We start from the raw sequence: 24727 nt of genomic DNA on the forward strand, positions 1-24727 counted from the left end.
AGTCCAAAATAGCCTCGTTCCTGGTTGGCTCAAGCACAAGCTGTTCCAAAAATACATCCCTTAGACACTCCACAAACTCCCTATCCTGGGGTCCAGCACCTACCTGATTCTCCCAGTCCACCTGCATGTTGAAATCTCCCATAACGACTGCATTACCTTTAGCACATGCCAATGTTAACTCCCTAATCAACTTGTACCCAATATCCACGCTACTGTTTGGGGGCCTGTACACAAGACCCATAAGGGTCTTTTTACCCTTACTGTTCCTCAGCTCAATCCACACAGACTCTACTTCCCCTGTTCCCAAGTCACCTCTTGCTAAGGACTGAATCTCATTCCTCACCAACAGGGCCACCCCACCCCCTCTTCCCATATTTCTGTCTCTACGATAGCACGTATACCCTGGTACACTCAATTCCCAGGCCTGATCCCCTTGCAGCCATGTCTCCGTTATCCCAACAATATCGTAGTTCCCCATTTTCATCTGAGCTTCAAGCTCATCTGTCTTATTTCTGACACTACACGCATTCAAGTATAGAATTCTTAGCCCATTCCTCCTCTCTTTGCTTAAAACACTGTCTACTGTACCTAACCCAGCTCCTTGAACTTCCATCGGGCAAATTGCACCCTGAATTTTGATGACCTTCTCAAGATCACCCAAACCTTGTACACATTTAACCCCATGCACCTTCTGACCAACCCTCTGGATCTGGATCCCTGCCCCCTGCACATCTAGTTTAAACCCCCCCCCCCGAGCAGCACTGGCAAACACTCCTGCAAGAATGTTAGTACCCCTCCGGTTCAGATGTGGACCGTCCCTTCGAAACAGATCCCAATGTCCCTGGAACAAAGACCAATTATCCAAAAACCTGAACCCTTCCTTCCTGCACCATGCTCTCAGCCTCGTATTAATGTGCATAATCATTCTATTCTTCGCCTCACTCGCACGTGGCACAGGTAGCAATCCCGAGATTGTCACCCTGGAGGTCCTGCCTATCAGCTTCACTCCTAACTCCCTGAACTCTCTAAGCAGGACCCCCTCACTCACCTTACCTACATCATTGGTCCCTACATGGACCACTACATCTGGGTTCATGCCCTCACTCTCAAGAATAGCCTGCACCCGATCTGAGATGTCCCGGACCCTGGCACCAGGGAGGCAACATACCATCCGAGACTCCCGATCTGCCCCACAAAATCTCCTATCTGCCCCCCTAACTATAGAGTCCCCTAAAACTATCGCTCTCTTCTCTTCCCTCCTCCCCTTTCTAGTTGAGGGTTCAACCTCTGTGCCAGAGGCAGGACCACTACAACTCATTCCTGGTATGTCATCCCCATCAACAGTATCCAGTACGGTATACTTATTGTTAATGGGAATGGCCGCAGGGGTGCTCTGCTCTCTCTGCCTGCTCCCCCTGCCTCTCTGGACCGTCACCCATCTGCCTACTTCTTGGTTTTTTGGTGTGACTACCTCCTGATAACTCCAATCTATCTCTGCCTCCGCCTCCCGAATGATCCGTAGTTCATCCAGCTCCTGCTCCAACTCCCTAACTCGGTCTGATAGGAGCTGCAGCTGGACGCACCTTTTGCAGGTGTGGTCATCAGGGACAACTGTGTTGACCCTGACCTCCCACATACTGCATACGGAGCACACCACTGCTCTGACTGTCTCCCCCATACCTGAACTGGATTAATAGAATAAGTCTAAAAAGCACCTAGCGACCTTACCTTCTTCCCCTCAGCGAGCAATCACACAAGCTTACCTAAGTCCCCTAACGCCGAAGCCCACTTAGCCAAAGCCCAGGACTCTGCTACCACGGACTCCGCTGCCCGCTCGACGCTGACGTCACTCGCGCCTGCACAGTTCCCCCTCCTCCACAGGTATTGACCAGGTAGGCTTAAATCCTACCTGCACGGTCGAATTCTCTGAGCTCCCAGCTGAATCACAAGCTGTAACTTGCTCCCGATTCAAAAGCCCACTTTGAAGTGGTAAACCCTTATGGTAAGCTTTCAACTGATTTGTTGCAAAGCATATGTAGTTCAAGCTCACTAAGGTTTGTATGGTGTGGGGATTTTAACACACATAGTTCACTGTTGTTCAGAGAATGATTGTAGAACTTTTTTGGGTATTTTCAATCTTGTGTGTGTTAATGATGGGAGGGACATGCATTAATAGTTATGAAATTGCTATGGATTTAACTTTAGTTTAGAACATTCTGGCTGGAGTGAATGAGAGGGATGTCATGGGAGATGAAACACTGAGTGATCATTTTCCTGTATTTATAACCTTGGTTTTGGATTTGTATAGGGGACAGGAGGCCACTTTTAGGAGGTGGAATTGTGATAAAGCAAATTGGGAGAAGTGTAAGATTTTATGTGATGAACATCTTTCAGGGCTGAATGTTGAGGACAGTGTGGATTTTTGCAATGAAAGGTTATGTCACATTATTCACCAAACTGTGGTGGAAGTGATCCCTATTAAAAAGGACCTCTAATAGGAGAAAGGCTGTACCATGGTGGACTGATGAGTGTGCAGAGGCAATTAGAGAGAGAAATAAGATACTTAGGAAAGTTAATAAGGTCACTTGGAGAGTGATACCAGTTAAGAATAAAAGGGCACAGGCTGTGGTGAGAAAAGTGGTGAAAGTTGTGAATAAGGTTTACTGGAGGTCATATTGTGTTAGCATTTGAAGGGATACTAAACTTGGAGCTGTTTGGGGAAATTATTAAGAAAATGGGCAGTGTGGATGGATTGATAGAGCTAATAACATTCAAGTATTAAAGATAATGATTGTTACTGAAATTGAGAAGGTTGAGTTTCTAGCTTGGTCAATTCATAATCAAGACCATTTAAGTGAAGAGGCTAAACAATGTAGGGATAAAGCTCTAAGTGAATACCCTGATGTGTTGGAATCTGGCAGTAGCAATGCTCGTGATGTAGAGTTTTCTTCGTGTGAATTTAAGAAAATGATTAATGATACGGGCCAGACAGCTTCAGGAAAGGATGATACAAGTATATGTTATTGTACATTTAAATTTGTGGCTGACAGTTCCATTGGGATAACAAAATTTTTGAATCGTATTTGGAGTTTAGGCCATCTTCCGTCCTCATGGAAAATGACAGTAGTAGTGCATATTCTGAAACCTGGGAAACCCCTGCTGGATCGTTCTGGTTTTAGACCAGTATCACTAACATCCTATTTGTGTGGACTTGTGTAACGTACCGTAATAGAGCAGTTGAATTATATATTTGAAACTCAAAAATGAAATGATCATCTGAAACTCTGACTTCCCCAACTTGACAAAGTCCATGATCCAGTAGCCTCTTTAAAATGTCTCTGACATGCGTGATATGCTCCACCATGGAGGACTTGGAGAAGATTAGGATATCATCCAAGTCAATGCAGGCATTCTTTTGGGAAGTGTCCCAGAGCATGAAGTTCATAATTGCTTGGAAAAAGGCTGAGGTGTTCACAAGGCCAAAGGGCATACGTAACCTGGTATTTATAGTGCCCTGTTGGTGTACTGAATATTGACTTCCACTCATTGCCCTCCTTGATATGGACCAGATGGTAGGCTCTCAGAGGTCTAATTTTGTGAATACGCTCGTAAGAAGAAGGGGTAGCAATTCTCGGTCATTATGCAGTTTAATCCGTTATAACAAATGCGCGGCCGCAGGCTCCTGTATTTCTTTTGTACGAAGAAGAAACCTGCACCCGCAGGTGAGGATGACCACCGAATGAAGCTTCCTTTATATATTCCTCCAGGGTGCATCTCTTTGGGCCTAAGAACACGAACAAATGACCCCATGTAACCTTCTGACAACTTTTACTGGCGGTTGGCAGTCCAACATAAAGTGCATTACCGCCACCAACTGGACTGGAGTGTGGTGTAGAGTTGGGAAATAAAACCCCTACTAGTTCTTTATCAAATGAAAACAAAGTTACCCACAAAATCTCTATAGATTGTAAATAATGAAAGACAATATTGTGAATTAAATTAAAGTCACTTCCATAACTTTGTAATGTATTTAAATGAATCCTATCAACCCCCAAAGATAGTAGTGCAGTCTGCATTTCCTTTCTTTCATCCTTGTATACTTCATATTGTAAAAAATGTGTTCAACTGTTTCATAATTACAACAACTTAATTACATCCCATAGTGGTGTTTTCCAAGAAGATACAAGATATACTTAAATATGCTGTGCCAAATTCCAAGTCAATATAATTTCTTGTTTTACCCCTTTTCCCATTAATCCAGCAGTTTACGTATTCTGTACAGTGTCTCCACTGATGTCCATTATCCCACAAATTTTGCCATCATCCTCCAATTCTTAGCCTCACCAACACCTTAGATTCTGGTTTGCTAAGTGGAAGGTTTACATCCACAGTTGGACTTTTAACAGCTTCTGTGGCCAAACAATCAAACTGCTTGTTCCCCTCAACACGTCTATGTACAGGGACCCACAAGGTGATTTGTAAACCAATACTTAGAATATAAAATGAAATTTGAAGAGCTTCCAGCAGTAAATCTCGCCTACTGATAGAATGACTAGTAAAACCAAAAAAGAACATGAACAAATTGCAACGTTGAAAAGACAGATTTCCTCAACCCACAGTAAGCCCAAAATTATGGCAACCAGTTCTGCTGTGGCTGTGTACACTGATAGATGGTCAAGATGTTTCTTTATTGTTACCTGTAATTCAGGCACAAAAATACCCACAACCACATTCCCTGTTAAATTATCTTTTGACCCATTAGTAGAAATGATTAGCATATAATAAAAATTTTCTTTAACATACTGATGAACCTAGACTGTCAAACATATCAGGATCTTAGATTTCATTAAATCATGCGCCACCTAAAAATCAACTAAATTCATTGGGGGAAAAAACCAAGGTAGGGTTACTGAAAAAGCTAGTGGGACATATTGCATAATCCAGCAAACCCATTTTCCTAGTGTGATAAGAACCCAGCCACGCAGAACTAAAAACTCTTCTTGTAATGTTGTGAACAGTTTGCAAAACACTTAACAGGGCGATCAGTTCTCTGCCCCCTCAAATTAATCCAGTATGTTAACAACTTCAACCTCCACAACTGTACGGGTAATTGTCTCATTTCAAACTGTAAAGCCAAAATTGGAGATGATCTTACTGCACCATAACACAGTCTTAAAGCCTGTGCTTGTATCACATCCAAGCATTTTAAATTGAAGATGAAGCTGATTCGTAAGACTTAATCAAGCAGAGATCTAATTAAACAAATAAATGATCAGAGATTTTCATGTAGCACCCCAAGAAGACTCACATAGACATCCAGGGATATTTAATGTCCTTTTTGATTTATCAATTACTTTACTGATATGGCACTTTCATGCCAGTTTGTTATCCAGCCACATGCTGAGGAATCTTACCACTGGCTCTTCAAGAGTTTGTCCAAACAATTTCAAATCAAGTGCAGGTCTATTGATCTTCTTTGTAAAACACGTAACTTGTATTTTAGCTACTGAAACATAAACACACATATAGTTGTCTACTGTTTGACTTTAACTGCAGTCAAATTGAAAATTTTACCTCTCCACTATAATACTCCATATGCAAAAATTGATTACCCACCCAAGTACCCATTTCAAAAAATATCATTAATCATAATATTAACCAATAAAGGGCTACAAATAATTCCTTGTGGGGTCCTATTCTCCATCTCATAGAAATCTAAATACATTTTTCCTACCCTTCCTGCATTGATGGTCCAAATAAAAAAAAAACTAATTTCCATAATGTAATCAAAAGACCATCACTCCATAAAGGTATCAGTTTTTTTTATCAATATCAAATAATACTGCTACTCCAACTTCTTTAATTACGCTTTCTGAATATCATCTTCCAAACACAAAACTGAATCCAATGCCATACCCCCTTTCTGAAATCTGCTCTGATAAAACACTATCATCTCTTTTCCAAAATATAATTCAACTGCTCTATTACTATACCTTACACAAGTCTACACAAATGGGATGTTAGTGATATTGGTCTATAATTGCAATGATCCAGCAGGGGTTTCCCAGGTTTTAGAATAGGAACTACTACTGCCATTTTCCATGAGGACGGAAGATGGCCTAAACTCCAAATACAATTCAAAATTTTTGTTATCCCAATGGAACTGTCAGCCACAAGTTTAAACATACAATAACATATACTTTTATCATCCTTTCCTGGAGCTGTCTGGCCTGTAACATTAAGCGTTTTCTCCTGCCTTCTCCCCATAACCTTTCAAGGCCTCACTTATTAAGAATCCATCAACTTCCAATTTAAAAATACCCAATGACCTGGTCTCGACTGCTGCCTGTGGCAACTAGATCTACAGGTTCATTACTAACTGAATAAAGAAATTCCTCCTCCTCCCCTTTCTAAAAGGATGCCCCTTTATTCTGGAGCTGCGCCCCACTGAAGGAAATCACCATTCAATTGATTTCAAGGAGATTCCCCGTCATTCTTCTGAATTCCAGCGAGTACAGGCACAGAGCCACCGAACATTTTTCATATGATAAACCTTTCAATCCTTGAACCATTCTCGTAAATACCCTTAGTGATTCCACACTTGGAATATTGCACATAGTTCCAGTCTCACAGCTACAGAAAGGATGTTGTTAAGTTGGAAAGGATGCAGAAAAGATTCGTACCAGGACTGGCGAGCTTGAGTTATAAAGGAAAGCCGGATACGCTGCAACTGTGTAAAAGGAGTGGGTTCTGACCAAAGCGAAAAAACGGCTGAAGTCGCTTTGCACTTCAGTGTGTCAAAAATTAAGCTTACAAAAATTAGCGAAAACTGCCAATATTTACAATAAGATATCTACCATGACACAATAAATAATTCCATACTATTTGTCCAGTGTGAACTCATCGCAGCTCGATCTCTGACAGCAAAGATCCCTGTCAATTATGCACAGTTAAAGGAAGACTGCACACGATTTAGACGCTGCACGCCACAATCATATTACAAAATAAACAAAAGTATCGACGTTACATACAGCACACAAGCAATATATACACATTTGCACATCTGATTACTAAAGAAAAAGAATATTCCCCTGTGTATGGCGGGGAAGTACCATAAAACCAAGACCTTATAAAAATGACAGCAGAACTGCAAGAATGTGTGTGTGCGCGTGCACCAAGTGTTCTCCGTTTCCGTCATACCTTATTTTCCTTTGAACGCAGGACGCTCAGGGTGATCGTATATAATATTATTAAGTGTGGAAGTGTTGCTATTTCAGGCCGAGGCCTGAGTTGCTCCAGCATTTTGTGTTAGTTGCTCCCAACAACGCAGAGATTCACATTTCACCGTCAGTGACCCATCGATCAACTGCGCAGGCGTAAGGGGTGCGGAAAGGTCCCAGAATTGCGCATGCGCAGGACTCAGCGGACAAACGGCCCTGGTGAATCGGCCGCAGGCGGGCTGCGGCTTGGGGATCCGTCAGTATTGGTGTCGGCACCGCGGCGAAGGGAAAACTCCTGTGAGTTCTGGTAATATGGTGGCCTCGTAAATTTGGTACAGTCTCGGTCCTTTCTCTCTGTCAGCTCCACCTCCCGATTCGGACTCCACTTTGATTTTTGCTGATATGCAATGGTGTCAACGCCATTTCTACTGCGCATGCGCAGTACTGGAAGCGTGACGGATAGATGGGTATCTTATTCGTGGGGATTTCTGGGTAAAGAGACAATCATGGCTGACAACTGGCTGATATATCCTCTTATTTACCCTTCTATCATGACCCCACTAAGGAGCACCAGGCTACTGCCTCCCATACCATCATCAACCTTATCAGCTCTGGGGATCTCTCATCCACTGCCACCAACCTCATAGTTCCCACACCCCGACTTCCCGTTTCTACCTCCTACCCAAGAACCAGCAACCTGCCTGCCCAGGGAGACCCATTGTCTCAACTTGCTCCTGCCCCACCAAACTAATTTCTGCATACCTTGACACTGTTTTATCCTCCCTTGTTCAATCCCTTCCCACCTATGTTCGTGACACTTCTCATGCTTTGAATTTTTTCAATGATTTTAAGTTCCCGGGCCCTCACCACCTTATTTTCACCAAGGACGTCCAGTCCCTATATACCTCCATCCCCCACCAGGATGGTCTCAAAGCTTTTTGCTTCTTTTTCGATTCTAGACCTAACCAGTTCCCCTCTACCATCACTCTCCAACGTCTAGCGGAATTAGTCCTTACTCTCAATAATTTCTCCATTGGCTCCTCAGACTTCCTCCAAACCAAGGATGTAGCCATGGACACCTGTTTGGGTCCCAGCTATGCCTGTCTTTTTGTTGGCTTTGTGGAACAGTCCATGTTCCAAGCCTATACGGGTATCCGCCCCCCTCTTTTCCTTCGCTAAATCGACGACTGCATTGGCGCTGCCTCCTGCACACATGCTGAGCTCAATGACTTCATTAATTTTGCCTCCAACTTTCACCCTCCCCTTTCTTGATCTTTCTGTCTCCATCTCTGGAGATGGCTTATCTACTGGTATCTGGTGAAAACCTACTGGCTCTCACAGCTACCTGGACTATTCCTCTTCCCACCCTGTCTCTTGCAAACATGCTTTTCCCTTCTCGCAATTCCTCCGTCTAAACTGCATCTGCTCTCAGGATGAGGCTTTTCATTCCACGACAAAGGAGATGTCTTTCTTTTATAAACAAAGGGGCTTCCCTTTCTCCATCATCAACTCTGCTCTCAAACACATCTTTTCCATTTCACGCACATCTGCCCTCACCCCATCCACCCGCCACCCCGCTTGGGATAGGGTTCCCCTTGTTCTCACCTGCCACCCCACCAGCCTCTGGGTTCAACATATAATTCTCCGTAACTTCTGCCACCTCCAATGGGATCCTACTACCAAGCACATCTTTCCCTTCCCCCCCCCCCCCCTTCTGCTTTCTGCCAGGATTGCTCACTACGCAACTCCCTTGCCCATTCATTCCAACCCCCATCCCTTCCTACTGATCTCCCTCCTGGCACTTATCCTTGTAAGCAGATCAAGTGCTACACCTGTCCTTACACTTCCTCCCTCACCACCATTCCGGGCCCCAGACAGTCCTTCCAGGTGAGGCAACATTTCACCTGTGAGTCGGCTGGTGTGGTACACTGCGTCCGGTGCTGAAGGTGTGACCTTTTATATATTGGTGAGACTCGACGCAGACTGGGAGACCGTTTCGCTGAACACCTACGCTCTGTCCGCCAGAGAAAGCAGGATCTCCCAGGGGACACACATTTTAATTCCACGTCCCATTCCCATTCTGATATGTCTATCCATGGCCTCCTCTACTGTCAAGATGAGGCCACACTCAGGTTGGTGGAACAACACCTTATATTCCGTTTGGGTAGCCTCCAACCTGATGGCATGAACATTGATTTCTCAAACTTCCGTTAATGCCCCCCCTCCCCTTCTAAACCCATCCCTTATTTATTTATTCATTCCCCCTCTCCCTTTTTCTCTCTCTCTGCCCCTCTCACAATCACTCCTTGCCTGTTCTCTATCTTCCTCTGGTGCTCCCCTCTCCCTTTCTCCCTAGGCCTCCCGTCCCATGATCCTTTCCCTTCCCCAGCTGTGTATCCCTTTTGCCAATCACCTTTCCAGCTCTTAGCTTCATCCCTCCGCTTCCTGTCTTCTAATACCATTTCGGATTTCCCCTTCCCCTCCTACTTTCAAATCTCTTACTATCTTTTCTTTCAGTTTGTCCTGACGAAGGACTCGGCCCAAAATGTTGACTGCAGATGCCTGGCCTGTTGTGTTCCATTAGTATTTTGTGTGTGATGGCTGACATTTTACCGCTTTCCGCACCAGTCCATAGCGTGTGTTTGGAAGTGCAGCTGGAGGGAATATGAGTGGATGGGTCTTCCAAACACTGCCGACCTCCAACTACCGAATTCGTAGGATTAGGGACTTGGAACAAAAATATCATTCCGATTTAATCCCCAATGAGGAACCTAATCTTCCAGTCACTGAAAATGCCAGTTAGTGCTGTACGGAGAAATAGAACAAAATCCTTCCTTCAGCTTTGGAATAGAGAAATGTGCTGCATAGGAACAGGCCATTCTGCCCACGTTATTCTGCTGAACCAGTGGGAAAGCAAAGCTAACTCACCTCCGACATACACTATGTCCATATCCCTCCATCCTCCTTGTTTCTATGTGTGCATCCAAACTTCTCTTAAAAGCCTGTAATGTATTTGTCTCTGCCACCATACTGGGCAGTAGATTCCAGGCATCCAGTACTCTGAGTAAAAACTTACCCCTCCCACCCCCCCCCCCCCCAACCTACCCACTCTCACCATCAATGTATGCCCTCTGGTATTTGACATTTGACATTTCAACCCTGGGAAACACAAAGCCTCTGTCCAGTCTATCTATGCCTCTCATAATCTTATAAAGATGTATCAAATCTCCCTCCCCCCCAACACTCCAGAGAAACCAACCCAAATTTATGCAGCCTCTTCTGATAGTATGTGCTTTCTAAACCATGAACTACTTGTGCACCCTCTCCAAAGCCTCAACATCCTTTCTAAAGTTGGCTGACCTGAACTGTACCCCAGATGTGGCCAAACCAAAGTTTTATAAAGTTGCAACTTAACGCACTGACTCTTGAACTCTGTGCCTCAACTAATAAAAGCAAGCATTCCATAAGCCTTCTTAACCACCTTGCCAACCTGTGAAGACACTTTCAAGGAGCTATGAACTTGGATCCCAAGATCTCACTGCTCAGCAACACTATTAAGGGTTATCCTTATATTTGCCTATCGAGGTGAAACGCCTCACATTTATCCGGGTCAAACTCCATCTGCCATTTCTCAGCCCATATCTGCAACTGATCTATATTGTGCTGTGTTCTTTGCCAGTTTTCTACACTGTCCATAACTCCATTAATCTTTGTGTTATCTGCAAATTTACTAGCCCACTCATCTATATTTTCATATACATTACGAACAGCAGAGATCCCAGCACTGATCCCTGTGAAACACCACTAATTACAGACCTCCAGCTGGAATAAGTCACTTCAACAATTACCCTCTGTCTTCTATGTGCAAACCTGTTCTGAATCTAAACAGCCAACTGGTATAAATCCCATGCATTTTAATCTTCAGGATTAGCCTCCCATGAGGGACTTTGTCAAAGGCCTTACTGAAATCCATGTAGACAACATCCACTGCCCTACTACACTCATTAATCTCTCTCATCACCTTGTCAAAAAACTCAATCAAGCTGCTAAGCCATTCTGACTCTCCCTAATTAGGCCATGGGTTTCCAAATGCTTATATAGGATATCCTTCAGAAATTTCTACAGCTATTTCCCTACGACTGACGTGAGACTCACTGGTCTATAGTTCCCTGGATTTTCCCTTGTTCCCTTCTTAAGTAGAGGTACAACATTAGCCGCTCTCCAGTCTCCAGGACTTGCCTCTTGCTAGAGAGAACACAGAAATACTGGTTAACGGTAACCTGGGGTAAGTCCCATCAGGCCCTGGGGATAAATCCACCTTAATACCCCTTAGGAGACACAAAACTTCCTCTTCCTTGACCTCTAAAACTCGGAACACAGATTGAAGATGTGCAGAAATGGCCCATTCTGATACAGACAGAAAAACAGAGAATTTGATGGTCAGTCCAGATGACTGATCTCTGCCCAGTTGGAAGAGGAGGATGTGTTCTTTCAACGTGGGTTGAATTTCGTTGTTACAGTGTGATGTCAGAGCTCACCATACAGACTAAATTTATCATTTCTAAAATTCTGTCCTTCACCTATTGATGTCTTTTATAAATTTTACAGGGTTAGGAATGTTGAAGAATTTGTGAATGGGAATCTCAAACTCGAGCACCTCAGGTTTGCTGTCTCTGTGCAGATTTTAAAGAGTGACCAGATATTTCCTCTGTAACACCAATATATTTATTGTGATCCTTGGAGATGAAGATCTATCACATTCCAGCTGGGAACGTACTTTGTGACTGAGATGAAGATTTCTGTTGTGACTCAGTGAAATCCACTAGAACTGACGTGCTGAGAACACTAGGTCTTCAACTGCATTGATTGTACAAGGTAGTCACTACGTCAATCATCTGACTTAATGAATTGCTATAGAATTGACAGTAGGGAGATATCATTCTCAGGAACTCACTCAGTTATCTGACTAACTGGCTCACTGTTCACCTTTGGTAGCGGCTGTTCACCTGAGAATGTGGGAAGGAATCTATTCAGTCATCTGACCTTCTGACACACCAATCAGTTCACACTGGGGAGATGCCGTTTAAGTGCTCGGACTGTGGGAAGGGATTTCCACGGTCATGTCAACTGAAGCTACATCAACGAGATCACACCAGTAAGAAACCATTCACCTTCTCAGACTGTGGGAAAGGATTCAATTCAGCATCTCAGCTGAAGGAACATGAGCGAGGTCACACTGCGGAGAGGCCGTTTACTTGCTCAGACTGTGGGAAGCGATTCACTTGCCCATCTCACCTGCAGAGACATCGGTCAGTGCACACTGGGGAAAAACCATTCACCTGCTCAGACTGTGGGAAGGGATTCACTTCATCATCCAACTTATCTAGACATCTGAAAACTCACACTGAGGAAAATCTGTTCAGCTGCTCAGACTGTGGGAAACGATTCACTCAGTCATCTGACCTTCTCAAACACCAGCCAGTTCACACTGGGAAGTGGTCGTACACCTGCTCAAATTGTGGGAAAGGATTCAGTGAGTTATCTTACCTTCAAAGACACCAGTCACTTCACACTGGGAAGTGGCCATTTACCTGTTCAAATTGTGGGAAAGGATTCAGTCGGTTATGTGATCTGAAAGGACATACGCGAGTTCATACTGGGGAGAGGCCGTTCACCTGCTCAGACTGTGGGAAGCAATTCATTTGGTCATCTCACCTGTATAGACACCAGCGACTTCACTCTGGAGAGAGGCCATTCACCTGTTCCGTGTGTGGGAAAGGGTTTGCTCGGTCATCCCACCTAAAGAGACACGAATTAACTCACAGTATGAAGAAACCATTCACCTGCTCAGACTGTGGAAAGGGATTTTCCGAATCATCAGACCTACTGGCACACCAGTCAGTTCACACAGGAGAGTGGTTGTTCACCTGCTCAATTTGTGGGAAAGGATGCACCTCATCATCTCAACTGAAAACACATCAGCGAGTTCACACTGGGGAGAAGCCGTTCATCTGCTCAGACTGTGGGAAGCGATTCGCTCAGGTATCCAGCCTGCAGACACACTTGCGAGTTCACACTGGTGAGAAGCCGTTCTCCTGCTCTGAATGTGGGAAGCGATTCATTCAGTTATCTGAACTGAAAATACATCAGCGAATTCACACTGGGGAGAAGCCATACACCTGCTCAGACTGTGGGAAGCGATTCGCTAGGTCATGTCTCCTGTACAGACACCGGCGAGTTCACTCTGGAGAGAGGCCATTCACCTGCTCCGTGTGTGGGAAAGGGTTTGCTTGGTCATCCCACCTAAAGAAACACCAATCAACTCACAGTAAGAAGAAACCATTCACCTGCTCAGACTGTGGAAAGGGATTTTCCCTATCATCAGACCTACTGGCACACCAGTCAGTTCACACGGGAGAGTAGTTGTTCACCTGCTCAGATTGTGGGAAAGGATGCATCTGGTCATCTCAACTGAAAACACATCAGCGAGTTCACACTGGGGAGAAGCCGTTCACCTGCTCAGACTGTGGGAAGGGATTCACTCAGTTATCCACCCTACAGGCACACCGGCGGCTTCACTCTGGGGAGAAACCATTCACCTGCTCAGACTGTGGTAAGCAATTCACTCAGATAACCAGGCTGCAGACACACCTGCAAGTGCACACTGGTGAGAGGCCGTTCTCCTGCTCTGAATGTGGGAAGTGATTCAGTCGTACATCCGGACTTACGAAACACTACCGAGTTCACAGAGAGGACACAATTTTAATATGCCTGATGCTGGATATTTAACCATCAAATTTGCTGAAGTCAGAGACGAATTCAAAAGAGACTGTTGGTGTTGAACTCCAGTAATTTTTGCTGCTGCTTATCACATCCAGTTCTACATCCTGGCCTCTGGAACTGAGAGGAGTTTCTTCTGCTGATGTTCACCTTTAATCCTTTAATGGGAATGGAAATTAATTTTCTGGATCCGTTATTAATAAATCATTTGTATTTTAAACTTTGCCTCAGGTACTTGCTGCATTTACAACTCACCCCATGTACAGTGGGGAGTCAACTCAGTCCAGCTAGACCAGGGGTGGCAAACTTTTTGACTTGAGGGCCACAAAGGGTTCTAAAATTTGACAGGGGGGCCGGACCAGGAGCAGATGGACGGAGTGTTTTGGTAATACACCTCATAAGAGAAAATAAAATATCATGGGATATGTAGAAAACATGTGCTTTAATTTCAGTTGAAAATGAACAAATGCATTACAACAAAATATCTGTCTTTGAAGTCCCATGGTATTTAGCTATTTATTGAAATGACTTTTAAAACACTGAAAATTAAATGAATAAAATAGCTTTTTTTAATAGTAACAGTTATTATTTCAAAGCACTGAAAATTCTGTTATCCTTCAAGATATTATCATCACTCTCCTCCTGACTGTCTTTATTTCAAAAACGGTAGGAGATGCAGGTCTACTTGTCCTGCTCCTTCTGATTCAATTGTCCCCTGTGCCAAAACTCAACAATGACCAGCACAAGGACAGAACAGTGACAGCACGCCAGTATGCGGAGCGCGTTATTGATCTGGAGCGCATTTTTTATTTTGAGAACGTACGTGCACCTGCGCACTACTCATGTCCATCACTTAACAGAAATGACATGTAACATGTAAGGCTTATTGAAAAAAATATTTTCAAATGCATTTTTTACATAACACAACGAAGAAACTTATTTTTAATTTCAGTGGGAACAGTGTTGTTGGTCTCCCTTTTTAGCCAGCGCATCAAAGTCTGGATTTAGTTTTGTTGTGGCGATTCTCAGGATGGATCTGAGGTGTTGGTCAGTTAACTTGGATCTGTGGCTGGCTTTGTTGATGTTCATGACGCTGAACGCCTGTTCACACAAATAGGTCGAGCCGAACAAAAAGTAAAGCGCAAATGTGGAGTAATACGCTGCACCTCAACAAAGGTCAATGTATATAGAGTGCGTCATCTATTGGGAAAACGCCAGAATTGCGGGGAAAAAACATTAACAAGGTTTATTAATATAACTTCATCAAGTTCTGCGGGCCGGATTAAAAGGCTTAACCGATATATGGCCCCCGGGCCGTAGTTTGCCCATGCCTGAGCTAGACCCTTCCAGTGTTTCTGTTCCATGATAATCCTTTTAAATCCATCCTGCTGTTCACCTCTCACTCACTCTTTGGTGATGTGTTCCGGACAGTCTCCACCATGGCTGAAGAGGTTTCCCTTGAATTTCCTGCTTGACTTTCTACAGGCTGAAGAAGAAGACAAACTGACTGCAGTTATGTTTCTCTCTCAGATCTCTTGCCTGAGAAAGAATATCCTTGTTGGCCAGAAGGGACTACAGTCTACAAATTATTGGATTTGAATGAATCAGGTACAGTGGAAGTAGACAAAAAGAACAACAGTCTACAAATCAGTGGATTCAGATGAATCGGGACAGAAATAGCAGACAATCCAAATGTCTTTGTTTCCCCCCATTTTGTGAACTCTGATCTGATTCTTGCTCGGGGATAATCTAATCAGAGCAATTGAATGTCGACATTAGGAGGTTCAAGTGATGACCTGCTGAATCTGAGATCATTCTCAGACAAGTAGCTATTTATTAAGTAAAGTTCTAGTCCTACCAAAGAAGCAATCTGTAATCATGTTAAATTGAGTGTTTGGGTCACCTTGTTTAACTGGTTTAGACCAGTCAGAGTTGAAAGGCACGAACACACAAAGGTGGGAGGGGCATTAACCATGGAACAACACTGGTTGTAGCCCTGCACTAGAGTCAGTAAGAAGGTGACCAAAGTAGGTCAGGTGACCTTGAGCCAATGGGATGGAAATACATTAGTTCAAATGATGAAGGTGTCACGTATTCAGGTAACAATAAATATATGAGTTAGGCAAGGGTTTATACAACAAATAACACGTTTATTAAACACTAAACAAACCCCCCAAAGGTAAACAAACACTAACGTAACCAGAAATCAGCTGCTGTGTGGCAGCTTAAACAGTTCTTAGAGCGATGCGGCTCAAACAGTTCTTAAAGCGATGTTGCAAAAACAGTTCTTTAAAGTAGGATTGCCACAAGTTCAAAATGCTCACAGTACATTTAAAAGGAGAGACTTTATAAGACGATTTAAATTCTCGTTCACATCGTTTTGGTTCGATCCCCGGCGTCGAACTTTTTGAATTTACGAAACGAAACGGCTTAAAGGCACTGACCTTTCCTTTATCACACTGTCCTCAATCTTTTCTGCTATCCCACAGAGATTAACACGAGAACAGTCAACAAATTCCTTCCGAATACGGATCAAACAAGGTCGAACCCGTTTCACTGTTGAAAATCGATTTTCCTCGATCTTTAACTCCCGAACTCTGATCTTCACTCTCCACTGATTCTCAACTAGCAGTATTGTAAAAAAACTGCTGGCAATGACCTTTTAAGCTTTAGGCATTAGATAAAAACTTCATTCTTCAACTAAACTGCGTCATCACATTAAATCACGCAGTGGCATGAAGTCAACATGGCAAATCCCGCCACGAACTGCCCCTCCTCACAGGGTGGGGTCTTCCTTTTATACCCTGTAAAAAAAACCTGTCACATGATCTCTACTGGTGGGGAAATAACGTCACTCCACCATCACAAGACCATTACCTCAAGTCCAGTATAGCTTCAACCCCAGTCACGTGATAAGGGTACCACTGTCATGTGTCACAAGTACATAACAAAGGAAACTATAAGGATCTGGAGCTCCAAATGCAAAATGGTGATAACTCTCCAGCAACCAGAGACCAACCATCACGGATGACGAGGACGCCACAGACACATGGAGATTGGGACACAAGGAACACCTGTCCAGCATAGACTCCTTTACTGGGTAATACCTTTTCACTTAATTGACTTCATGGAGGGTCAGGGAATTCTAGTGGATATGCACACAGTTAGCTAGTTTATGAACCACGTGTTCTTTAGTTGATACAATAAAGGCTACTTCTTGGTAAATACAGATTCTCTCTGACTCTCTTTTCGGTATTATAAGATCCGTATAATAAAATTGGCATCCCTGATGGTGGCTCGAGGATAAATCTTTCTCTTCGTTCAAGTCGGGTCATGAAGATAGGTAGTTAGAAGTTACTAACCCACATGAAAACCTCAAGGAAAATCTGCAAGCTCAAAGGTCTTGGGTTGTTTTGATTGGAAGGGATTCCTCTAGAAATTTGTGTTGAGGAAGTGGCCACAAGGGGACATCACGTGATGATGTAGGATCGAGACGTGGAAATCCAGCTCTCCCGTAAAAAACCAGAAAAACAATGTTTAAGTGAAGAAAAGTTAGTAAATACTTTCTAAAAGTTATTTATAAACTACTCAGGATTGTCCCAAGATATGTCTCATAAACAGAAGCAGAAGAAAACTACTACCTTGAAGACAACACAAGTTGGAAAAGAATCAAGGCCGGCCGCAATGGAAGGGCCGCGGGCTCAAGTGCATTTTACCTCCGGCGATACAGAACAGGAAACTGCGGCAACATCAACAGTCTCCAAAAAAAAAAGAGCAAAAGGAATTGCGCATGCGTGAAGGAAGGGGAATGCGCAAACACGAGCAATTTAAACTACAAATCCCAGCTACGATTGGAACTGAAAATGAAAGTGAATCTGAGGTAGATTCAGATTCTTTGGATAAATCAGACGAAGATGAAGAGACAAAATAAAGAAGAACAACAGGAAGAGATTGGAGGTGAAAGTTTTTCTGGAGACATAAGAAAATCTTTGGTGCAAATAATGCATGAATTAAAAGCATTAAAAGTAATAAAAATATTAAAAATATGAAGACTATGTTTGATAAAATGATAAAAAGACAGGACAAAATGGACAAGAAAATTAAAAATTTGGAAGAAACAAGTGACATCATTGATGGAATGAATAAAATGGAAGATAATATTTCTGCCTGGACATCAGAAAGAAAACAGTTGTTGGAAAAAGTGGACATGCTTGAAAATTTTAGCAGACAAAATAATATTAAGATTGTTGGACGTAAAGAAGGTATAGAGGGAGGGGATCCAATAATTTTTTTTCAAAAATGGATCCCGGAAAATTTGGAAATGGAAGAAGGAACCCAGTTAATTGAAATTGAAAGGGCTCACAGAACCTTAAGACCAAGACCTCAAGTTGATCAAAACCCACAATCAATCTTGATAAAATGCTTAAGATAGCAAGATAAAGTAAAGATCCTGAAGGCGGCTGCCCAACATGCCAGAAAGAGAAACGGGCCATTGATGATAGAAGGGAAAGCAGTTCTTTTCTATCCTGATATAAGTTATGACCTTTTGAAGAGAAAGAATGAATTTAATCCAGAGAAAAAAGTTTTATGGGAAAAGGGTTATAAATTTATATTGCGTCACCTGGCAATCCTGATAGTTTTTTTGGATGACGGAAAAAGAAGATTTTTTACTGATTATCGGGATGGGGAAGGGTTTGCACAAAAACTGCCAAATATTCGCTAACCACAGCCTAAGATTTAAAAGTGAAGTGGATTAAAGATGAAGACAGGGACAGTGAATGGAGTTGATGGACATATAAGAACAGAAGAATATTGAAATATATTAGTAATTATATGATACAGGGGGTAAAGGTTAAAATTTGAGAAATATTAATCGAGAGTAGCGATATTTTTTCTTTTCTTATACATACTTTTTTAAGTTACGGGGGAGCTGGGGGAACTTCGGATCGATTGCTACGGGAATCACGTGTGTAATCATGGCGATTGCCATGACCCGTACAACGGAGGGGGGTAATGTGTTTTCTTTTATCCACAACATTAGTAGGGGGGTATTCTGTTACTTTTTTCTTTATAATCTATTTTTCTTTTATTTTTCTTTCTTTGCCTGGATGATCACATAGCAACATGGAGAATTTTAAAAAGATTCTGAAAGTTGAAAGATTAGGTATTATTATAGATTGGAGTAACCCTGTTAAAAATAATGACTAATTTACTGAATTTTTAAAGTTTTAATGTTAATGGGCTTAATGGACCAGTGAAAAGAAAAAGAATTTTAACATACATTAAGAAAATGAAAATCGATATAGCTTTTTTACACGAAACAAACTTAACAGAGATAGAACATCAGACATTAAAGAGAGATTGGGTCGGAAATGTTATTGCAGCTTCATTTAATTCAAAGGCGAGGGGAGTTGCAATTTTGATTAATCAAACTTTACCAATTAAAATACAAAATGTATTAATTGATTCAGTGGGCAGATATGTAATTATACATTGACAAATTTTTTCAGAACTATGGACTCTTATGAATATTTATGCACCAAATGAAAATGATGTAAAATTTATTCAAGAGGCCTTTTTGAATTTGGCTGACGCACACGACAACATATTAATAGGTGGAGATTTTAACTTTTGTCTAGACCCAGTTTTAGATAGATCAACAACGGTTGTTACAAAATCAATAGTAGCAAAATTAACTTTATCATTGATGAAAGATTTAAATTTGATTGATATATGGAAAAGAATTAATCCAAAAGAAAGAGATCATTGGAAGAAAGAAATTTTCAGCTGCATTCCCCTTGAAAAAATTGCTTATAATTTAAGAAATAAATATGAAATATTTCTGAAAATTTGGCGCCCTTATTTACAAAAGTTAGGATTAAATATATAGATGCTCCGAAGATAAAGTTACTGGTTATTTGTGGAAATAAATATATATATATACTAAAGCTATTATGAACTCCATGGAGCATGTGGGGATCTTCTGATATCCAGGCATTCTTTCTTTCTTTCTTTCTTTCTTTTTTCTTTTCTTTTTATTCCTCTTCTATAGGGATATGCTGTGGGGAGGGGGGAAGGGTTGATAATTTTTTTTTCTTTCTGTAACCTATTTGAAAACTCAATAAAAAAATCTTATTTAAAAAAAGTAAGTGGCCACAAGATGAGGGGTTTGTCAGTCACCCTGGCTGCGAAAGGAAAACTACAGGGCATACCCTTTGGAAAATCACCTAAGGGAAGCTGCCGGAATTGTTTAAATTCAAGAGAATTGTTTAAACAATTACTAAAACTAGTTACAGTTGGCTATTTAATTGAGGACTTGCTACAATTACCACAGAGTGCTAAGGCAGAATGACACAGATTAGTAATGGAAAACAAATGTCAGCATAAAGCAAGTGAGATAGGTTACAACTAGAAATATTAGAAAATCGGCATAAAGCAGAAGCTGACTGAGGTAGGTTAAACGGAGAATACAAAAGGAGGTAGAAAGCTTGAGAGGGTTACTGATTTACAGGGTTAAAGGAGTATGGGCTTGATGCATGTGAACCAGTTTCAGTTGAAGTGTGAGAAATTACTTGAAGAATAATGTAAACAAGAGAAAGCAGCCAAGATAGCAAAAGGTGAAGTGGAAGGATTAAGGAAACAGTGCAGTGATTTAAAGATGGCAATGCATATGATTCAGGAATCAGCATAGGAAAGGAAGAGTAACACTGGCAATCATGCAAAGTGTTTAAAGCAGATACAAAAGCTGCAGGACCAACTTGCTGCACAGCGAGGAATAATATATGCTTTTGGATATGAAAGAGGGGAGGAAGGTGAATTTGGAGATATTGATTGGTATGATTTTGCAGATGAAGCTACTAGGTGACGGTTTTGATAATTAGGGATTTTTAAATTATGCTGAGGAACTATGACTGTCACCCTGGCAATGGCAACACTTTACATCAGTGAGATTGGGAGGGAGAAGGAACAACAGATTATGGATTTAACCAAGGAGCAGAAGAAAAATAAAGATTTCAAAAAATGAATAGAAGGAGCAGGGTCTGAAATATACAAAGACAACAAGGGAGTGTTTGTTAAAGATGAAGTAGTCCTGTATCATCTATGGGGACACCAGGGATGCAAAAGCACTCTGGAAAAGATAAAGGAAGTGTGCTGGAAGCCTAAGATGAAGGATGTCAAGAAATGCTTGATCTCTGCACCATATAAACCAGACAGAAAGGTGAAGAAAGGAGCCCTACAACACACCAGACCAGAGGAAGGGTCTTGGACTATTTTGCAGATAGATTAATGTTGGTTCATTACTCCCCACCCCAGGAGAGTACAAATACATTCTGGTAATAGTACAGACCTTTAGGGAATGGGTGGAAGGTTTCCTAGCTAGGACAAGCACAGCAAAGGCCTTTGTAAAAATCCTATTGGAAAGATATTCACTTGCTGGGGATCAAGGCAGACATTTCACAGCCCAGATAATGCAAGATGTCGTGGCAGTTTAATCGATCAAGCAGAGATTTCATACACCCTGTAGACCACAGTCTAGTGGAATTGTGAAAAGAATGAAGTGAACACTAAAAAATATGTTGCAAAACTGGTGCAGAAACATGGCAGGTAGTTTTGCCTTATGCCCTGATGATAATAAGGAATAGAGAGCCATCTTCAACAGGTTATAACACCCCTTATAAGCTTATAAGCTCATGACAAGAAGGGATATGAAAGGATTGGAGGATTTGTTAGGATTAGATGTCAGAATGTGAAATTGATGGGATTGTGTCGGAAAAGTGGCTACAACAATTGGTAGAGACAGTGAAAGAGGCCAATTATGTGGCAGCCCACCAAATAGAAAAATGAAGAATCAACAAAGTGAAGCCTACTGTGACTCAAAAGTCAGTCTCATAGAATTAAGCCCAGGACGGAGAGTGATGATTCAAATACACCAACTCACCTCATTTTTAAATCCAAGGTTTGCGGCGCTCTATGAAGTTATAGACAAAGCAAGTCATTCAGTGTACAAAGTACTGACTCTTCCATATAAAAGTGGGTGGTACCATGTCAACCAACTGAAATTGCTGGGGGAGAAACAGGAATGTTATCACCATTGACACATAATTGATGTAGCCCTGATTTGAAGATGGAACAACTTTTCCAAGAAAATGGGGACAGATCCCAGCAAGGGGTAATTTTCAGTTCCATCATCCTGAGAACTGGAGATTTTTGTCAAAAAAAAAGGAAAAGGAAAATATGCTAGTGCTTATCTCTCCTATCCTGAAATCACGTTGGGTGCCTTCAGTCCAAAGACAATTGGGAGTCCAGATTGGATGGTCTAGAAAAACAAATAGAAAATATAGACTTAAAATAACTTAAGATTTAAACTTGAAATAAGAATAGTAATTACTATTGTGTATTACAGATTTAATTCAACATGGAGAGAATAATGTATCTTGTTGCAATGGAATTAACCCTGACTGGGGCCATGGTCAGTCTTGCTCCGGAGCTATTACAAAAACATATCAATGGTGAGGTCATTGCTTGGAGAACACTCAGTGAACAAAAACAAATCTACTCAATGGAATTGGGTAATGTGGACTAACAAAGGAGAAATGGAGGACTCAAATTTGTATTGTACTGGGGTAGATGGCTTGACAAAACCTTAGGTATTCCAGAGATACAAAGCTACAATTCCTATGCAATAAAATTCTAGAGATGGCATTATTCAGTATCCCAGAGGGGATAATCATAAGCCAGTCTTTAGGTGCAATTACTCAGTAGCCTTCATGTAATGATGGCCATAGTAAGATTACAGTTCTGTGGGATCACACTCAAGTGAATATTGAGTGTAGTAGCGATCTATACAAGAGGTATGTCGACTGGGCTGGCCATTCCAAGCATTTCTCAAAGGTTGCTACTATCATTATAAACTGTCCACAGGAGAGTAGAATGGAGAACGCCCTAAAGGAGATGGGAAAGAGTTGCTGTCAGAGCCCAAGTCCTTACCAGGTTTTTAAAACTTTGAAAAATCTCTACCCCACAGCCTCTAGTGACGGAAACCACACCAGAGCCTAAATGTAGTGATAAACAGTGTAATACAAACGGGATAAGGTTAGTGTTAGAAGACGTGGAATTTGTCATTTCGGTACCAGGGTACCAGCATGTGCAGGTAAGTTTTAATCTCACTGAAGTAATGGTGCTCACCTACAATGGAGAAATTATTTACTCACCTTTTTGGAAGAAAACTAAGCAGTAGTGAATTTAAGTCCATCAAAAGTAGAAGGGGTAGCAAGAGTCATCACCATAAACATAGCAGAATTAGAAAGCCAGATACAGTCTCTCCAGCAGAAAATACGAGATATGACTAGAGAAAATTATAAAGGTCAGCTACAAACTAATCAGATTGGTCGAGATGCATCCCAAGGAAAAGAAGGCAGTCCCGAATGCCTGTGTTCAGTCTGTTGAGGCACCGCTAAGGATGGAGAGTCTGACCGAGTTACGGAGGGATTCGATCATTTCATATCAGATGGGTTTGTGTCCATAAAGGAGGGGTCAACCCCAGTCCCAGTGAGGATCTTTTGAGATACTGGAGCTTCTCAGCCCCTTATATTGGACAGTGTTCTGGAGTTTGGTGATGAGACAAAAACTGGTGAAGTTAATATTGTTAGAGGTATTGGGAAAGGGACTGGTTCCGTGCTTCTGCATAAGGTGATTTTGGAGACCGGATTAGTATCAGGACATGTTAAGATAGGGATAGAACCTGAATTACTGCTGAAGAATGGTTCTTTGTTGTTGGGCCATGACCTTGCAGGTGGTGAAGATTATCCAGCAGTGCAGCTAGCAAGCAAACCTGCCACTGATGATCCATATGTGGATTCTGATGTTTATCCCCACTGCGCAGTAAACCAAAGTATGACTAAAAGGTCTGCCGACACAGTTCTGGGCAATTTGATTCTGATGCCCATGATAGCCAAAATCAGGGTTCAGGTTATGATGATTGACTTCAACACCTTTTCTACCCTCTATTTTTCAACAGGATGTAGGTAGTAAGTCTGATGAGAAAGGTTTGTCTGGGAAGGAGTTTATAGCAGAACAGAATCGATATTCTGGGACTGAAGCTTTCAAAGAAACAGCTCTCTCAGATTATGAGATTAAGAAAGTGCCAGTAGGGTATTATAGCAAGGATGGAGTATTGATGAGGAAGTGGAGAGCACCCACTGTACCTGTGAGTGAGGAATGGGTAATTGTTCTCCAAGTTGTAGTTCCTAAGGTCGATATAGGACTGAGATTTTAACTTCGGCTCATAATATGCCTTCAGGTGGACACTTCGGAGTGAAGAAGACTGTGAACAAGATTATGAAGGCATTTTGCTGCCTAATTTAAGGAAAGACGTTATGACCTTTTGCAGGAACTGTCGCACTTGTCAAGTTGTCGATAAACCTAACCAGGCCATCCCAGTGGTCCCACTTCAGCCTATACCCATTTTTGGAGCAACTTTTTCCACAATCCTAGTGGATTGTGTTGACCCAGTGCCAAAGACTGCAGCTGGCCATCAGTATTTGTTAACCATTGTGTGCACTGCATCTAGGATCCTTGTAGTGATCCCTCTCAGGAATATTAAGGCTAAAACTGTGGTGAAAACCCTCATTAGGTTTTTTATCTTGGTTGGTCTGCCCAAAGAGATTCAATCCGACCAGGGCAGTAATTTTACGTCAAGAGTATTCCAGCAGATAGTTTATGAAGTG

The 24727-nt window shown here is 42.0% G+C and overlaps 2 protein-coding genes across 4 annotated transcripts in view; one reads left to right on the top strand and one right to left on the bottom strand.

The window, feature by feature from the left end:
• Nucleotides 1-7372: 7372 nt before the first annotated feature.
• On the top strand, nt 7373-14220 carry LOC132401148 (zinc finger protein 229-like). Its single transcript, XM_059983042.1, has 2 exons — nt 7373-7517; nt 11829-14220. Exon 2 carries the CDS (start codon nt 12297-12299, stop codon nt 13641-13643), a length of 1347 nt encoding a protein of 448 aa, XP_059839025.1. The 5' UTR covers nt 7373-7517; nt 11829-12296; the 3' UTR covers nt 13644-14220.
• Nucleotides 14221-14359: 139 nt separating this feature from the next.
• Nucleotides 14360-24727, bottom strand: part of LOC132401150 (zinc finger protein 229-like) — a 36480-nt gene continuing 26112 nt past the window's right edge. Inside the window, exons 4-5 of one of the 3 annotated variants that reach the window (XR_009514501.1) lie at nt 21940-22317; nt 14360-15486 (exon numbers count right to left, since the gene is read on the bottom strand). The gene's annotated coding sequence lies outside the window, so the exon portion shown is untranslated. Of the gene's footprint in view, nt 17508-18687; nt 22318-24727 lie in introns of those variants that run through there. The other 2 variants (XR_009514499.1, XR_009514498.1) reach the window with 2 other exon arrangements.

The sequence above is a fragment of the Hypanus sabinus genome, chromosome 10 (assembly GCF_030144855.1).
Source record: "Hypanus sabinus isolate sHypSab1 chromosome 10, sHypSab1.hap1, whole genome shotgun sequence".
In the NCBI taxonomy this organism is placed as follows: domain Eukaryota; kingdom Metazoa; phylum Chordata; class Chondrichthyes; order Myliobatiformes; family Dasyatidae; genus Hypanus; species Hypanus sabinus.

Bases quoted from the DNA above. Each gene is read 5' to 3' on its own strand.
- LOC132401148 (XM_059983042.1), top strand. From the start codon at position 12,297: ATGCCGTTTAAGTGCTCGGACTGTGGGAAGGGATTTCCACGGTCATGT.